At 41.1% G+C, this 18,447-nt stretch overlaps 1 protein-coding gene across 1 annotated transcript; it reads left to right on the forward strand.

Moving 5' to 3' along the window:
* Positions 1 to 2,165: 2,165 nt before the first annotated feature.
* LOC147451630 (uncharacterized) lies at positions 2,166 to 3,141 on the forward strand. Its single transcript, XM_086519154.1, has 4 exons — positions 2,166 to 2,491; positions 2,619 to 2,721; positions 2,778 to 2,876; positions 2,974 to 3,141. Exons 1-4 carry the CDS (start codon positions 2,166 to 2,168, stop codon positions 3,139 to 3,141), a joined length of 696 nt encoding a protein of 231 aa, XP_086375280.1.
* The last annotated feature ends 15,306 nt before the right edge of the window (positions 3,142 to 18,447 follow it).

The raw sequence follows: 18,447 nt of genomic DNA on the forward strand, positions 1-18,447 counted from the left end.
CACAAAGGCATTGTCTCGTGAGAAGCTTGAAGCTTTCCGCAAAGCTTTGGGCTTACTCCCCTTTGTGGACTGATCCTGTCCTCAGGGCATGGCACTTCCCTTTACTCATGTGCCAGCTCTCGTTCACCGCATCACTCCAGGGGGGATTTGTTACCATATACATGTGGTAGTGATGTGTGTGAACACACTAGGACCGCCGGGGCATTTTTTCCCTCTTTAGGAGGTTTTTTCCCCCGTGCATTGTATATACGCCCATCACTCTAGGGCTATCTATCTTTCCATTGCACACTAAGTAATAAACTCTCTATTGTGTGCCTTGAGCTTCCTTCGTCTTCTCCAAGCTGTGTGTGTTTCTCTGCAACCCTAATTCCAACAAAGACCTTCCTTTTCTGTTTGGGAGATGGGTATTGGCAGTCAGAGTGTTCAGAAGCTTTTGAATATGATCGAAAGAAACGGGAACGTGTTGCCGAAAAGCAGCCGAGTGTAGCTATGGTTCAGATTGAGGGACTGGAGGAATCTGACCCGGTGGTTTTCCTAATTACCCGTTCTGGCAAAAATGTGGTACCAACAGCAAATGTTAAGCTTCCGGATTGGGAAACTCAAGAGGATGTACAAAAAAAGATTGTAACATGGTTGCCACCTTCAGTACCACCATTGCAATCGGTAGGACCATCAATGACCTCTTCAAAGAAGAAAGAGGGAAAAGTCATAAATAGGGCAAATACCATGGAAGAGGATAATTGGGATTCTGCCCTAGAATCACCATTACAAGTGCGATTGGGATCTTTACTAAAACTAGTTTCGAATTTTCACAAATCTTTGCTTAGTCAGAGGTTCAAAGAAATGAATGATATGAAAGTTGATGTTGCAGCAGCTGAGGAAGAGCGAGATGATTCAGTCCCGTTGCCAACAACTAGGATTATAGATACACGCATTCTGGAGCTTTAAGTAAGATATCATGGAACGTATATCGACAAAGTCCTATTAGATGGAGGTGCGGGAGTGAATATTATTACTCAAGCGGCTTTTGAGCGCTTTGGTCTTAGTGATTGGGAACCTGCTCCCTTTGTAGTTTGCATGGCGGATCAGAGAAGAGTACAGTCAGTATCTGAGGCATTGTGCTGGATGTGGCTGGTTTATCCTTTACTGTTTTGTTAGTGGTGTTAAATGTTGAGGATTACAGTCAGGATTATCATATCATTTTGGGGAGACCATGGTTATGCTAAGCCAAGGTAAATCATAATTGGGAGGCAAACATGCTGACAGTTAAAAAGGGTTGTAGGAAAGTTTGGGTGATGTTGGGGACATGCAGACAACCAGTTTAGGCAGCATGGTTTGTGATAGCGGAGACATTGAATATGGTGGAAGGATTAGAAGAGGATGAAAAGGAGCAATTCCTAAAGGCTAATCCGGATTTAGTTTCTTTCTCTTTATCTTGCAGATGTTTCTAAGATTTTGGAGGGGAAGTCTTTATGGGATCAAGGAATGACAGCGCCAGAGGGGCAAGAAAAAGCCTTGCCTATGTTCGAACCATTGGAAGAGATTATTAGGCAAGAACATGAGTTTGAAGCACATATGAGTAAAGTAACGAGGGTGAAGGAGGATGAACTGGATACGGTCTTTCTAGGACCTCCGAAGGAGACTAAGCCAATCCATATCAGTAGACGACTTGAGGCAATTTTTCGAGGGAACCTGATTAATTTGTTGACAGAATTTAAGGATGTTTTTGCATGGGAGTATGCCGATATGAAAGGATTGGATCCAAGGTTTTATCAGCATGAGATTCATTTAAAACCAGATGCAGTGCCCATGAAGCAGCATTCATATAGGATGAATCCGAATGTTGCCAAGCAAGTCAAGGTGGAAATTGATCGCTTGTTGCAAGTGGGTTTTATTACCCCTATTGATAATTCAGAATAGATTTCTCCTATTGTGGTGGTACCAAAGAAGAACAAGAAAATTCGAATTTATGTGGATTATAAGAAGCTGAATGCAGCTACTGTTCCATATCCTTTTTCGCTTCCATTTTTGGATTCTATTTTGGATGATGTGGCAGGGCATGAGATGTATTCTTTTTTGGATGGATTTAGTGGATATAATGAAATTTGGATGGCTGCAGGGAATCAAGCTAAAACAACTTTTATTACAGCCTGGGGCGTTTTCACATGCACAATAATGTGTTCGGATTACGGAATGCATCCTCAAATTTTCAAAGAGATATGTTTCAAATTTTTGGTCCTTACTTGACAGATTTTATGCAAATCTTTCTAAATGACCTCAGTGTCTTTGGAGTGCAATTAGCATTTGAAGCAATTGCGGTTATGTTTTATGAATATAGAGAGGTGAAATTTAGTTTAAATCCTTTGAAATGTACATTCGTAGTGCGGAGTGGTAGATTATTGGGCCATGTAATTTTTGAGGACGGTATTTTAGTGGACTCGGATAAAATAGCAGCAATTATGGAAGCACCTTCGCCGGAAAATCCAAAACAGTGAGCAGTAATTTTGGGTCAAGCTTGGTGGCATGGGAGGCATTTGCGGTTTGTAGCACATTTGGCAATCCCTCTTAACCAGGCAACACATTTTTGAATGGACCCAAGAATGTGATCTGGCCTATAGGAGATTAAAAATTCAGTTGTCTAAAGCTCCTATCATGATTCCTCCGAATTGGGCTCAGGATTTTCATGTTTTTGTGGATGCTTTTGACAAGGCTATTGGCAGTGTGCTGATGCAGGAACAAACTCAAGGGTGGTTTTGACCTATCTATTATGCCAGCAGACGATTATCATCCGCAGAAAAAATTTATTCAGTGACAAAAAGAGAATGCTTAGGGGTGATTTACTCGGTGAAGAAATTTTGTCATTATCTCTTAAGACGGTATTTTTTCTTTCATGTGGATCATTTGGCTCTCTTATATCTGGTGCACCAACAAAATTTGACAGGAAGATTAGCCAGATGGGTGCTCTTGTTACAGGAATTTGATTTTGAGGTCATACATCGTCCCGGAGTGCAGCATGTGGTTGTTGATTACCTATTCCGGCTTGATTCTGGCGAGCCACTGAGAGGGATTACGGATGAATTTCTGGATGCGTTTCTATTTTTGACAAGAGTAGTTGCGGATGAGGTTCCATTTACACAATGATCTCGGATGATTCCGAGCATTCCCTAGACCTGGTATGAGGAGATGTTTCATTTTCTCGACAGTGGAGAAAGGCCTTCATTTTTGTCACAACATCAACGACGCCGGATGGCTATTCGTAGCCGAAATTTTGAGATAGTGATGGGAAAGCTATATTACTACACAATGGCAGATGTTTTGCTAAGATGTGTCGTACCACAAGAGCAAGGATCTGTTCTGGAGGAGGTTCATACAGACATTGTTGGGGGTCACTTTGCAGCTTTGATCACGGCATGGAAAGTGCTACAAGCTAGATTATGGTGGCCGACATTATTTCAAGATGCGAGGGATTTTGTACAACATTGTGATGTTTGTCAACAATTGGGGTAACCTACTAAGTTATCCAGAATGCCCTTCCAGCCAGTGTTACCCTTGGAGCCTTTTCAGAAATGGGGATTGGATTTTGTTGGACGTTTTAAACCAGTGGCAGCTAGCATTGGTAATCGGTATATTTTGACGGCCACGGATTATGTGACTAAATGGGTGGAAGCATGGCCTTTGAAAGATAATACAACGGTTTCTATTGCTGGGTGTTTATATAAGGATATCTTTTCTCGATATGGTTGTTCCATTGAGTTGGTTAGTTATTGGGGTAGCCATTTCTTGAATAAGGTGATGGAGAAAATGTTGCAATTCTATTTTGTACTACACAAGAAGTCTTCTCCATATTATCCTCAGGAGAATGGACCGACAAAATCAACTAATAAGCAATTGGTCCGCATCTTGACAAAGCTAGTTAATCTACATAGAACGGATTGGGATGTCAAACTTCCTTCCGCATTATGGGCCTACTGTACGGCATATAAAGTGGCAACAGGTCTAACTCCATTCAAATTGGCATTTGGTATGGAGGCAATTACCCCAGTGGAGCATGTGGTGCCGAGCTTGAGAATGTTGATTGCGGAAAGGATTCTTCCAGAAGCTTCCATTATTTATCATTTGGATGTTTTGTAGGAATTCGATAAAGAGTGATTGCGCAGTTTTGCGGTATTGCAAGATCTACAATCCCGGCAAAAGAAATGGATGGATCGACCTAAAGGGCGACAATTTTTACAGGACCAGCTGGTTCTTGTATTTAACTCTCGACTTGGGAAGATGCCCGAGAAGCTAAAATTAAGGTGGTCTGAGCCGTTATGGATCTTTAAGTCATGTGGACCTACTTCCTTTTATTTGGATGATTTACGGGGGGAGGTGATTGCTGTTCCAGTGAATGGTTTCTGACTTCGCCATTATTTTTCACCTACCACTATTAAGTGCCCCTTTGTTGTGGTACAAGAGCCAGAAGCCGCCTTAATCATGATTGGGGATTCTTTACCATGCAATCTTGAAAAGCGAGAAAAGGGCTATGATGGTTGCGCCACCGTGGTATGCCCTATTTTGAGAACTCTTTGTGAGTGCTTTCGTGCATGCAATGGATTTCTTATACTTTGTTTGAGCTATTTGCAGAGCTTTAGCATTGCTGCGTTTCTCTCTTCTTCTGTGTGATTTCGCCACCATGACGGCTTCTTTGCTTCAGTGCATCCCTTTCACACCTGTGCAGCAGGTGGCTCTCAGAAAGGTGGACGCATGGTTGTAGGATTTGCGGATGCGCGTCTTCGCCAACCTTGACTTGCAAGGCATTCCTGTTCACCCGCAGGCTACTGCTTTGTAGCCTGCTTTGATTGAACTGTTGGCTTTTGGGGATAGGGTGCAAGTGAACAATCAGCAGATTCGGTTAATAGCCAAAATAATTTCAAGGTGTTGTTGTCTGCCTATCAATGGCATTTCTCGGGCTTCACACTTGCTGCAGAGGCAGAGCTTGAGTTTGGCTTGACGGTGAAGGGGGAATACAAATTGTCAGGGCTCACTGATGCAGCGATTAGGGATGCATATCGCTGATTTTTGGAAGCTATTTGGTTGCAGGCCAAAACGTACACCATCTCTGCTAAAGCTCGTAATGTGTTGCATTCAACCAACTTTGGGCCCATGGCTTGGGCAACAATCGTCAGGGAATGGTTGTTGGCTCAGTGTCAACGAGTGGTGGGACAGATGGGGCACAATACCCCGACTAATACAAAGGTGGGGCAACTTCTAACATTGATGTTCCCCTTACAAGAAGTTTTTCCTCTTGCCCTTCGACCTCTGTGTCACTTTGACGATGACAATTTTTTTGTCCGCAACACCACTCCGCCTGCAGAGGCTCCGAGTTTTGCGTCGATTGAGGAGTTGCCTCATACGCCTGCTCGTGTAACGGATGTAGCTGGTGCTTCTACTGCATTGGTAGCCCCTGTTTCACTAGAGATGGCCATTGCGGGGACATCGAGCCGGAAGAGAGGACGGGAGGGAGTCTTGCTTTCCACACCACCTCCTGCACGGATGCCGTCTCTGGCCGCAAGGCCAACTGATAGAGGATTCCGCAGTTGCGCGATGGCGATGAAGAATGCAGGAGCGTACGACAACTTCAACCCTTGAGAGAATTGGCACTGCGGGTGGGGACATTTCCTCGCAACCAAAAAACCTTGAGGCTATTCGGGTAGGCTTGTGTGTAAGCACAGCGCACCCCATGAGAGGGGGTTGCCATGTGTTGGCAGCTACTTCTAGCTTGGTTCATATTTGTCATGGGTTATGGTTATGGCTTCCTTGTAAAAAGTCAGAGTGTGTGAACTCTTATGCAACTAGTTGCTCTCTGTTGTCCCTCATGGCGTGTCTTTACGTGAGGCCTAATTTATAATTTTTTGTTTTTAATCTATCATATCTCATTTGAGAATTGTTATAAAAACAAGACAACATGCATTTGATGTTTTATTATTTTCTACACCGATTGGACCTACCTTTTCATGTGAAGAATGAAATGTATTTCTATTTTTTTGTTTTTTTTTAGGGTCCCTTAATTTCTCAACCTCACATAACTTGACTTACTTTTCATTTTATTGGCTTTCTAAAACAAGCCTTGGAAAAGAGAGGAGTTAGCATACATTTGAAATTTTATTATTTCCTACACCGATTGAGCCTACCTTTTCATGTGAAAGATCCCTTTATTTCACAGCCTTCATTTTCATTTTATTGTTTTAGAATTCCAATATGAACCTTCACCTTGTTTTTTCCGAGCACGAGCACGAGCACGAGCACGAACACAAGCACGCAGAGAACTACACGCGGATGTTTGTATTTGCAATAGTGCAAAAAGGTGGAGCCGAGGATAAAGAGAGGTTTAATTTGAGGCCCCAAATTCTTTGGCTTAGAAGCATGTTGATTGACATCATACTTTGCAAATGTTGATCGAAAATGGCATAGACCACAATTTTTGTTTTTAAGGTAGAGACAATTGGATAAAAATGTAATTCATTTGGTTTCTCCACTTGTCTTTTTTTAATTTCTTCAAAAGTAACATGATAACATCATTATCTAAATGTGGTTTTTTTCCCTATGTAAATTGTAGTAAGTAATGGCTATAAACTAATGTAGTTTGCTCAATGCACCTCATAATTGGGCTTTTCCATTGATGATGAGGTGTTTAGAGAGACTCTAATGATGTTTCCTCTAAGTACACATTGTACGAGCACGCGTTTAATATTTGGCGATTTGGGTCACTTTTCTGCTACTCTCCTTGTCTTTGTTAAGAAGTAATTCTGAGTGCAATTAGAACTTTCTAGGTTAGCTTTATGAGTGAATAATCATGTTGCACAAAGTTTACGCCAACTTGAGTTACAGAGTATAGTGCACAATCATCATAGTGAAAGGGACGGTGTTTGGTTAGATTAGACAATAAAAAGGTGAGATTAATGCTAAACAAGTGGGTATGGCCAGAGAGATGAGGATTAGATTATAATGTTTGTGCATGTTTATAATGCGTGTACTTTAGAAACACTAACACTTGTGTGATGGTAACACCATTGAAATTTTAATGGAGAGAACTCACAAGCACAGTATATAAAACTAGGGCCGCAACGGTTATAGTCTAAGAAGAACAATGGTGGTCCTAATGGGTTATAGTCTAAGAAGAACAATGGTGGTCCTTGTCAAGGAGGGTGACTACTTTCAACTTTTGTGGGAAAGGTGCATGAACAAACCTTCTCAATGCTTTGTTTTAATCTTTTGCCTAACTACTCCCTCCCCTCCTCTAATGCATGCAAGCTCATGTAAGCCCACAATTTTGCATGTCTTCTTACCACTTTTTGTGGCAACACACCAATGCATTATTATTGAATTTTGGGGTTTGGGGGGGGGGGGGGGGGGGGGGGGGGGGGGGGGGGGGGGGGTTGTTTTGTGTATGTGATGACAACAAGCCAACACATGCAATTCTTTATTATTGCACAATTCTTTTACCTCTTATTTTATGTGTGTGTGTGTGTGTTCTTTTACCTCTTATTTGATGTGTGTGTATGTGTGTAAAAGCATGCTCCTTCCCAAACATTGTCGGTTAAAGCTCTTGCTCACACGTGTTCGAGGGGAGAGGCCGGAATTTTTTCTCTCATTATAATTGTATAGATGTGTGTAAAAAGCATGCTCCTTCCCAAACACAACAACTACCATGACACAATCTACTTTGAAATCTCTCAAACCTAAATCATAAGGAGTGAGATGGCAATCCTATCTTTCTTTATGACATTTGAGGGACACCTTTTCTTAAGGTCGTTTTCCGCTCTCTCTCTCTCTCTCTCTCTCTCTCTCTCTCTCTCTATACCTATTGTTATAGGCTTTTTCAATTAATCAACCCCTCCTAGACAAGTAAAGTAGGCATTGAGAATGTCTTCTAGTACTAACTTGAAAGTTGAACCAAAATATCTTTTAAGTCCCTATTCATCCTTAAACTTTGGGTTTTACTCAAACCCACATGTTCATCTCTCTTCTCTATCTTGTCCTTTTTTTGGTGTTGTGTGTGTGTGTGTGTGTGTGTGTTTTGGTGGTTTGTGGGGGAGGGGGGGGGGGAGGAGGAGGAGGAGGAGGAGGAGGAAGGAGTACCATTTTTTGTATGCCTTTTTTTAAAATTGCAAACATGTTCTTTCTTGTGGTCGGGTGGCTCTCGGATCAGCTGATGTAGTTGTATACATTTGGTCCTTTTTTTTTAATGCCCTCGCTCGGATGTGAGCAAGGTCTGTCATGTAAATTTTTTGGAATTTTTAAATACAATATCACTCACTATTGTGAGTTTTGTCAAAAAAAAAAAAAAAAGATCTCGTGTGGCTTTAAGATCTCATCCCCTATTTAGCCGATGTACTTGGCATCTGTTGTGGATCTCATGATTTGGTGTCTCGGTTGGCTCGAGTTGAGCAGGTCTGGTGCTGTAATTTTTGTCGATCTTTATATATTATTTCCACCCACCAATTGTGGGTTTTGCAAAAAACAAAAAAGCTCTCATGTGGCTTCCTTTCCCATTCTTTGTTTTAGAATGCCAGATTGAGCCTTCATCTTGTTTACATTTTCTATCCTCGGCTAGTTCCAAGTCACTGTTTTTAAAAAAATCACTAGTCTATAAGCGATGGCCGCACCTCTCTCTCTCTCTCTCTCTCTCTCTCTCTCTCTCTCTCTCTCTCTCTCGTGCGCGCGCGCCAAATGCACATTAGCTTGAACCCCATGGGATGTAGGAGATAGAAACACGCGGGGGAGGGGTTGCCAAAATCCCCTCCCCGTTTACATATGTTAGATGTTAGATTCTCTCTAAGTTTCAATATCAAAAAATTAGATTTACAATTGTTTTGGGTGAATTTTGTAATTGCAAAATTCTCACATGCACTATGGCCTTTCTTAAGCGTTAGGATGACTCAACAATTGTTCCTCATAGAGCACTCTCTCTCTCTCTCTCTCTCTCTCTCTCTCTCTCTCTCTCACACACACACACACACACACACGCCTGCCCCATCTGGCATCCAAAAATAAAAGACAAACTATTCCCATGCAAGGGAAAAGAGGTCTTGGTTGAGTCTTCACTAGTGGTCACACAAGGCCTAGTTATCCATCGCTTTAGTGAAAACCATGCCTCAATAATGGTCACACATGTATAGCTATCTCGCATATGTAAATCTGAAAATGTCTTTTTTGGAACTGTGTTGATTTTGCCATAGTTGCACCAACTACATCTAGCAGATAACTAGTGTCTGCTTGACCGCTTCCTTATAAAGGTGAAGTGCAGTTGTTCTAGTAGGTCATCTAAAATGCTACCATTGGAGGTGTAACAGGCCCTAGTTGGACTGCCCTCTAAAACTACCCAATATCTATGTATTTGAAGGCGTTCTTTGAGAACTCAGATCTAAGGCATCTATACTATCTATAATGGGGGGAGGGATTCCGGCCCCCTCCCTACCACGCATCAGCAGCACGTTCAACCGGCATGTGTGGCCTACAAGTCCGACCGCATAGCAATCTCTCTCTCTCTCTCTCTCTCTCTCTCTCTCTCTCACACACACACACACAACACGAAAACCGAGAGAAAGAGGCGAGCGAAGCCCATCCGCCACACTAGTTAGTTAAATATAAGGGCAGCTAACTTGCAACCAAAAGATTGATTATGTGAAAACAGTGAACTTGCAATGAAAAGCACTCTCTTATGGTCTTCTATTTCTATTTACTAAACATAGAATGAAGAAAAGAAGGCTCTTTCTTGTGTAGCATGTCGGTGCATTGTCCTCTTAAGCTTCACTTATTATTAATTTAGTTTTTGTATGCAAGGGGGTTTCCACAACATAATCAACGCTCAAGATTTTTTATTTTTTTTTTGCAAAGCTCACAATGGTGAGTGGATCATATTGACAAACCCAAAAAAGATTAAAACTATCTTTTTTTTATTTGCCAAACTCGTGAGTGAATTCTCCATAATAGATATGTACAAAGAATCCAGAAGCTTGTGTCGAGATTTGATGGACCGCTCGATACACCACTAAGTTACAAAGCCTCATACAAAGGCGAAACATTATCCATAAAACCTTACTAACCGTTACCGATCATAATTGTGAGAATTGCCTGATTCCCATGGCAATTATCACTTCCCTGCTTAATATAGACTTTATATGTAGTTCTGCTTCCTAGCAAGCTTTATATTGTCATCTTACAATACTCATGATCCCTTACACACCGTTAGCGAGTTGCGGTCATGACGGTGAGAATTGCACATCTTGCTTTTTCCAATGGCAATAATCACTTTCCTGCTCTCTTGAACAATCTTTGTGAAGCTAGCTATTGAGGGGTCATTTTCAAATAATGGATGGTTCCTCGCCTTTCAGACTTGCTACAAGTAGCAGAGTCCAACAATTTGTGTACAAATTAGAAGCGCTTGGCTTTTCATCACCTTCACTTCTAAGAATAAATCGTTCTTGGAAGACCCTATCTTCTAGGTCTTTTGAATCCATTTGCATAACTTGCCTACCAGGCCTCTAATCGCTAGGCACTCCTTGAATAAGTGAGGGGGGTCTTACTTGTTGTTTGCACCCCGAGCACCTATGTGATCCAATACCTTGGCTAGAAGCTTGGAAAAGTCCCCCCATAGCACCTTCCATAGAAAAATCTTCATCAAAAGAAGCCATTGTGGAATCCAAATGTTATTTGCTATCACCACTCATCTTGATTTTGGCCATTTCTCACTCCTCTGCTTGTTTAGGGGGGCGAACCAATTAGTCTTGATCATTAGAGTGTGGTATCCTTGATTTTCGGCGTATAGAAATGTCTGCTTTTGGGCCAGCAACAGGCTTTCCACTCAACATTAGAATAACAAATAGGCAACAAGCAATTGTCTAGCCCTTCTATAGCTTTTTTAATTAGCAATCTTTCTGTACCCTTGAGGTGAAACTAGGTAGTCAATTGGTATGTTTCTTTCCAACTCTTGCTTCTGTTGTCCCACATATGGGCTAGTAGTCGAAGTCCTCTATTATTGACCTTTCTAGTAATTTTCTCTCCAAAATGGACTCAATGATTTGCTTCTTGCTTTAGAAAGCTAAGGGGATCAATGTGTTATGGAATTTCAAAAATATATGGTTATCGCTCCCCACTCCATTGCCTCCATTGTGCGGATACACTTACGTACCAGCTCGCTTGTTGTGCCACCTAATCTCACGCTAGACCAATTGAAGGGACCAAGGTTGGCATGATTTTGGGAACGTTTCTTTAATATCTTGCAATATTCTTATGAAAAAGCTCATAAAGAAAATTAAATGACTAAGAAAAGAGGGGGGGGGGGGGGGGGGGCGGGGGCGGGGGGGGGGGGTTGGTTTACATGGGGCAGGACAAGGCGAATTTGGCAAGGTGGCCTATTTTGGGATTTAAGAAAGGTATGTGTGTGTGTTGTCATGACTAGCTATGCAGGAGACATTGCAGGCGAGGGGAATGCTAGGCGTTGCACGAGCGAGAGGGGAGTCATGAGTATGTTTGCATGTGTGAAGTCACAACCAAGTGGACAAGGTCCCTGACAGGTGAGGGGAATGCTAGGCATTGCACAAGCAAGAGGGTAGTCATGGATATGCTTTTTTTTACAGTGAATGGTCGGGCTAAGGGTAGTGAATTGTGTTTGCCTGATTGGCTTAGGGCAAGAACTCGACTTGAATGCACGAGGTCTTGAGACCGATGCCAATTGGTTGCATCATTTTGATGAGGAGTCAAAGCAAAGCAAAGTGAGAAACGAATCTTGATAGATTCCAACATATCCATGAAGTCAATAAACCCTTCAAAATTTGACAAGGAAATGATAAATATTCATTGGAAAAGCATAAACCAACTTAGGAATGGAATGGATTCATACATCAATTGACAAAGGGAGCCACCCAGATGTGGAGAGAATAGTCACTTGTTGACACATAACCGGAGCAAACATGCCTCTATAGCTAGATTTGGCATGGGGGTCTGTGAGATGCCATGGCTCAGTGTGAGCATGGCTTGCTATGTAAATTTTTTCTTTTTTATTCAACTTTCACTCACACACTAGGTGGGTCTAATTTTGAGAATTCCTTTTATTAATGGGAATCAACACAGATGTTGTTTTGTTAATGGGAAAGCAAAAGGGTGGTAGTCTAGTGGTGGGCAAAGACGGAAGCCAAGGTAGTCAACACACAACTGGATTAAGGGGGTAGGTGGCGGTTGTTGGGAGGAGAGCTAGGTGTCAAGCAAAGCAGTAGCATACACAAGTTTTCATTTTTTGATTCTTTAAAGTAGATCCTTAAGGCAACACACATATTTGTTTCACTGGATTAGCTTGTCGATGATTGAGCATTGCACGAGTGTGCGTGAGTTCCATGCTTGACGTCACAACTGACGGGCTCATGCTTTTTGAGTCATGAGAGATAAAAAAGGAATCTCAAGAGATTCCACCAAATGGGTAAGTGAGATTGGAGTGAATAGGTTGCACAAATGTTTTTTCAGGTGCTTGGTCAAGAGGAATCAGCGGAGATGCTGAGATTGCTTTGAAGAGTAAAAAGGGCTAGCTGGCATGTGGAGGAGAGAGAGGCCAATAGAGGATTTATTTTTGCTCTATCAGATGAGGGCAGCAAGTCTGAATCTCCCACTGTGTTCAATGTTGGTCTTGAGGTGCTTGCAAGAAGTGAGGAGAATGTGCTCTCTCTCTCTCTCTCTCTCTCTCTCTCTCTCTCTCTCTCTCTCTCTCTCTCTCTCTCTAAGGCGGCATAAACAAACATAGATATTTTGTCTGAGGAGCCTTGTCTCTTTGTTGTGTGGGTGGGTGATTACCAAGTGTGTGGAGACACCTGCGTTCTCAACATCAAGTGTGGGATGGGGATGAAGTGGTGGGTTATGGGGAGGTAGGACTGCATTTTGCACAGCCAGTGTGAGATGGGGATGAAGTGGTGATGTCGTGCATCTTAAAGAAGGCCAAGAGAATGAGGTCATGTGATGTGGGGAGGCATCGTCTGTAAACCAAGGCAAGGTGGAGGAATGCACATAGCGATGGAGTGTAGGGCAACGAGGGCGACAAGGGCAAGGAGATGATGGTGAGTTGCACATACCTTGTGGCTTTAAAATTACAAGATTCAATCAGCATGTGGGTGGCAAATCAGTCCAACTTTTGAAGAATAGACCCAGTAGGTGTTGTCCAATAAAGATACAAGAATATGCTAAGTTTGGTCAAGCTTTAGCTTTAATACATAATTGTATTCTACTGTGAGGATTGGAGAGTGCAAAGAACTGCACGTTGTGTGGGTTTAGCTCAGCTTGCAAGAGGTGCAAAGCAAAGATGACTCTAGGCATCTTCTGCTACTACAGGGATGGCTCAAGCCTGTTAGTTTGCAATAGCTGTTGTTGATGGCGATGGGTGTTGCAAAGCACATAGAGTCCAGGTAAGCGGGGGTTTGCCCTAGTAGGGGACTCTTGGCCGCTTCTCTCACCACCTTACCATGCCCTCCCACCCCCTCAATATTTCCCTTTGGGAAACACCGTCCCTCCCACCTCTTCCCCAAGAGGAATCGAATGGCCAATGGATGTGGGGGTTTTTTGGGAAGATTGCGTTGCATAAAATGTTTCAAATAATGAAAATAATACAAATAATATCGTATTACAAACACTTGAATTATTCATGAAATACATATAATATTAGTATATCAATCGATAATATATCTATTGATAAGTGATAAACATTTTTCCCCACAAACTCTATGCACTAAGCAATCAAATAATTCTAAGCCTACTTAGAAGTAAGAGCATATCTATTTTTTTCTAAATCTACCATTTAAAATTTATCTCTATGCACTAAAAAATACCTTAATCACCATGCCATAAAGACACTTAATAGGTTAGTTTGGTATGCTTAAACACTACACAAAATTAAAGATAGATTATGCTTTTCATCATAATCTATCACTATTTTATGTATATGAAAATAGAAAGAGCTCAAGCTCTTTTGTATTTTTAATATATGTAAGATCATGCTAAACAATACATAAAAATAGATATAGATTATGATGAAAATTTCATCGTACTCTATCACTATTTTATGTATATAAAAACTAGATTGAGCTCAAGCTCTTTTCTATTTTCAATATATGTAAGCTTAGTGCCAAACATTTAGTTACTACACTGGATGCTTTCAAAGAACCAAAAGTAGCAATTTTGTCTCAAAATAATTTATTTTTTTTGTGTTTGCTGTTTTTTATCTACCTTGTAATGCTTGGGATTAGATTTGCATTTTGTGTGAAGGTGAGTTGTACTCCGGAGGCAAAAAAATCTATTTTGATAGTATTTTTATATCGATCAATATGTAAGTAATAACAAAGATTTAAAAAAATTGACGTGTCATCGAATAATATGGACCAATGTATAATAAACCCATTATTCAAGATTAAAACGTTTTGCAAATAATGTATCATGCAACCTAGCTTCGAGATGCAAAGCGGTTCATGGCAGGTATTGTGTTTCATTGTGGCATTGGGGGGTAGTTGTCAAAGGGAAAAGGATCCCCATGAAGCCTGGTGTGATGTTGGTGATGGATCGGGTACTGATGGATTGGTCTCTTGGTGGATGCGAAGCTGGGTGTTGAACGCCTAGTTCTCTTCTTTTTGGTGGATGTCCCTTGAGAAGTCAGTGATGGAGTGCTCGGGATCCCCCCTATTTGTGAAAAGCTTTCAAGGTATGTTTGATCATCCTTGGTTCTGCTTGGGAGGTATCCGGTCTTTTGGTAGAGGGCCACCCGCTTGTGGAAACCATGTAGGATGTTGTTATTGCATATGTTTGGTCGAGGGTGGCTCCGTGTAAGGCTTGTCAATCATATGGATTTGTATTTGTGAACTTCTTTCTATGATATGTGACCTCCATGAATTGGTTGGAGCATGGAGTTGTAGTAATTCTTTTTTATTTATTTAATACGTCTCCACTCACTCATTTGACTGGGTATTACTAAAAAAAAGGACATAATTTTGGATCGTTTGTTTACTATGGATTGATGGATATAAGCATGGCTTGTTCTCTCATCAAAGATGGAAGGTCCCAGTTGGAAATTGTGGATATTGATTTGTATTGCAAACACGGGCTTGGTATCTGGTGGGTTCAGAAGTAAGAAGCTCAAGAAAAGGGAGGTACCAGCACCAATGAAGAGATTTCAACGATCTAGTGCAAAGAGATCTGAAGTTAGAGCAACATGCCAAGAAGGAGAAAGTCCAGAAGGGAAGAAGGGACTCGAGTGACATCAAGTCATCAATGGAGGAGTCAAGGTCTAGCTCTAGTTCAAGCTCATCTGAGAGTGAATCAGATAATCAACCAAAGATCAAGAAGAAAGGGTTTTTGACAAAGAATAATGAAGCAGTGTCAAAACAAATCATAGAAATGTCAAAAATCAGATCAACAATAGGGAAAGTGGAGACCTAGTGCACAAAATGCAAGCTGAAGGAACACATGTTTACCGGCACAAATGTTTCTAGTGCATGTACTGCAAACCATTCGGCCATTTATGGAACGATTGCAAGATCCGAAATCATCATCTTAAGAAAGACAAGGATGTCTCAATGATATCACTGACAAACCTAGAAGTACCAAATCAAGATGGAATGTCAGGTGCTAGAGACAACAAGGCCACTACCATCAATGGGCTGGAGAGGAAGGTATCAGAGTACTAACAGTATAGGGGGTGAGGTAGAGCTGATTTTGGAAGAACAAATTTTAGTTGCTACACTTGTAAAAAATACGGACACTTTGCAACCCAATTATTTGAGAATGTGAATTCTAATGGGTCTAAAGCAAAAGAGGCCAACCCAATTTGGTGAGTGCAATCAACAACAATGTTAGAGCCATGATTGAAGGATTACCACATGAGCCAGCTACAAAAACAAAACAAACCAAAGAGGCCCAAAGATGGGAGAAGCAGAGGGACACTTGGAAGGCCAAGGGAAAGACTAAGGAGGTTGACAAGTGTCAGGATTAGAGGGCTTCGGTAGCCAAGATCGCGGAGGATCTGGCTACAAAGATTCCATATCAGCCTTAGTGCTTAGAAAAGAAGAACATCCGAAGGCTTTTGCCAAAAATTCTAGAGCATCTGGAGAGGAAGCTCCCAAAAAAGTGGATTTAATAAGGATGAAGCTAAAAAGAAAGCTAAAGAATCAGCCAAGGCCTCGGTGGAGTGTCTAGAAGAAAAGGTATGGCAAGTCAAGGCAGACTTAACTGAGGCTAAGAAAATCGATCTAAGGATAGAAAATGCTCAACAACAATCAATTCCTCACCAAAGGATCAATCATCTAGGAGATGCAAAATTCTAGCAGAAGCATGGCATTGCAAAAATATTCATTCGAAGGGGAGATCCTCCAGCTCAAAAAGCAGCTCTGAAAACAAGCAAGATGAATACTATGTTAAGGTCTTTGAAAGGATTCAAAAGCTAACTATAGAGTTAGATGACATTAGATGGACCTTAACAAAGGCTACAAAGTTTATCAAAATGCAAAGGAAGAAAGCATCAAAATCTATTGTTGTAGACCTATTTGACATAAAGGATGATGAATTTCCAGTCATCCAAATTAAGTACAAGATAAGAAAACAATGGGAACCATTTTCAGCTGTGATACTGGATGGTGGGGTGGGTGTAAGCATCCTTGGAGAACATGTCAGAGACAAAAGCTAGGGATTCAATAAATGAAACCAACTCCATTCAGAATAAGGATGGATAATCAGAGAGTGATCCAGGCGAATGCATTAGTAGAGAACCTACATATGAGAGCGGGAAAGGAGAAATTCAAGACCAGCTTTCTAGTAATAGATGTTCAAGGAGCTATAGTATGTTATTGGGTCGGCCTTGGCTCAAGAGTGCAGGAGCCATCCATGATTATGCAAGCCAGACATCAATGCTTCAGGGACCCAATAGGCAAATTCAAGTAAAAACAAACAACACCAAAAGATGAAAGAAAGAAATGAAATTAGAAGAACTGTGTAGGAAATATGGTTTGAAAAAGATCAAGCGGATGCTCACATTGATAAATATATTTCCTAGAGCAAACATCAACATGAATGCAATGATGTTGGATTGAGAGAGAAGAACGAAGAGACAGTAGTATCCATAAAATTTCACTATGTCTAACCTAGGAGAAAGACCGGTTAATCTAGATGGCAAGACTTTAGAAGAAGTAGGACGGACAACTGAAGACTTCAAGTCAGCACACCAGTGCAGATAGTCTTGGTCAGATCAGAGAGCTGATAGATAGAGAGGTAGATTTGGCTTAACTAGAAAATCCCTTTAACAAATATGCGAAAGGGATAAGGATGGATAAGGAAGCTGAACGACTGGAAAAAAGGAAAGATGGTGGACCAAGTTGGTTATTGCTAGATGATCAAGAAATTGAAGACTGAAATCTTGGTTCATAAGAGAATCCAAAAATGCTCAAGATCAACAAACATCTGAAACCAAAGATAAAAGAAAAAGACAAGCAGATGTTTGAGAAGTATAAAGATGTTTTTGCTTGGGAACATATAGACCTAAAAGGGGGAGATCTAGAGGTATGTCAACATAGGATATCATTGAAACCAGACGCATGACCAATGAGGCTCCAAAGGTATAGGATGAATCCCAATTATGCTAAGGTGTTAAAAGAAGAAATTGACAATTTGCTAAAAGTAGGATTCGTCACAAAAGTGGCCAGCAATGAGTTGGTTGTTTCCAATAGTGGTTGTCCTGAAGAAGAATGGGAATCTAAGGGTCTATGTGGATTATCGGAAGTTGAATACTGACACCATTAAAGACCCATTCTTGCTTCCATTCATTGATATGAGGATGGAAAAAATTGTAGATGGATATTGGTGCTACAATCAATCAAGGACAACACCAGAGGACAAAGACAAAACGTCATTCATCACCGAATGGGGAGCATTCATGTACTTAGTAATTCCCTTTGAATTATGCAATGCTCCAACAACCTTTTAACAATGCATGATGGAAATATTTAGTGATTTTCGACACAAGTTTGTGGCCATCTTTGTAAATGATTTTACTGTGTTTTCAATTGAGGATATGCATCTCCTATTTTTTGAAATGGTGTTCAAGAAGTTCAAACAAAAACAAACTTGTTTGAATTCTTTTAAGTCATTCTTGATTGTCTAGAAGGGCTAGCTTCTAGGGGATGTTGAATCTAGAAATGACATCAAGATGGTCGAAAACAAAGTTTTATGTGTCCAACAGGCAAGAGCACCAATGAATGTGTTTGATGTGACCTCATTCGTGGGTTATATTTACTTTCATAACAGATTCATTCATATGTTTTCAACCAAGGCTCTTCCATTATATGAACTGCCCAAGAAGGGAGTGAAGTTTGTATGGACCTCGGAATGTTAGGCTAGTTTCCAATGTCTAAAAGAAGCAATGAGCAAGAAACCAATTCTTTATCAGTT

This window comes from Adiantum capillus-veneris, chromosome 8 (assembly GCF_014529385.1).
Source record: "Adiantum capillus-veneris isolate H3 chromosome 8, ASM1452938v2, whole genome shotgun sequence".
In the NCBI taxonomy this organism is placed as follows: Eukaryota; Viridiplantae; Streptophyta; class Polypodiopsida; order Polypodiales; family Pteridaceae; genus Adiantum; species Adiantum capillus-veneris.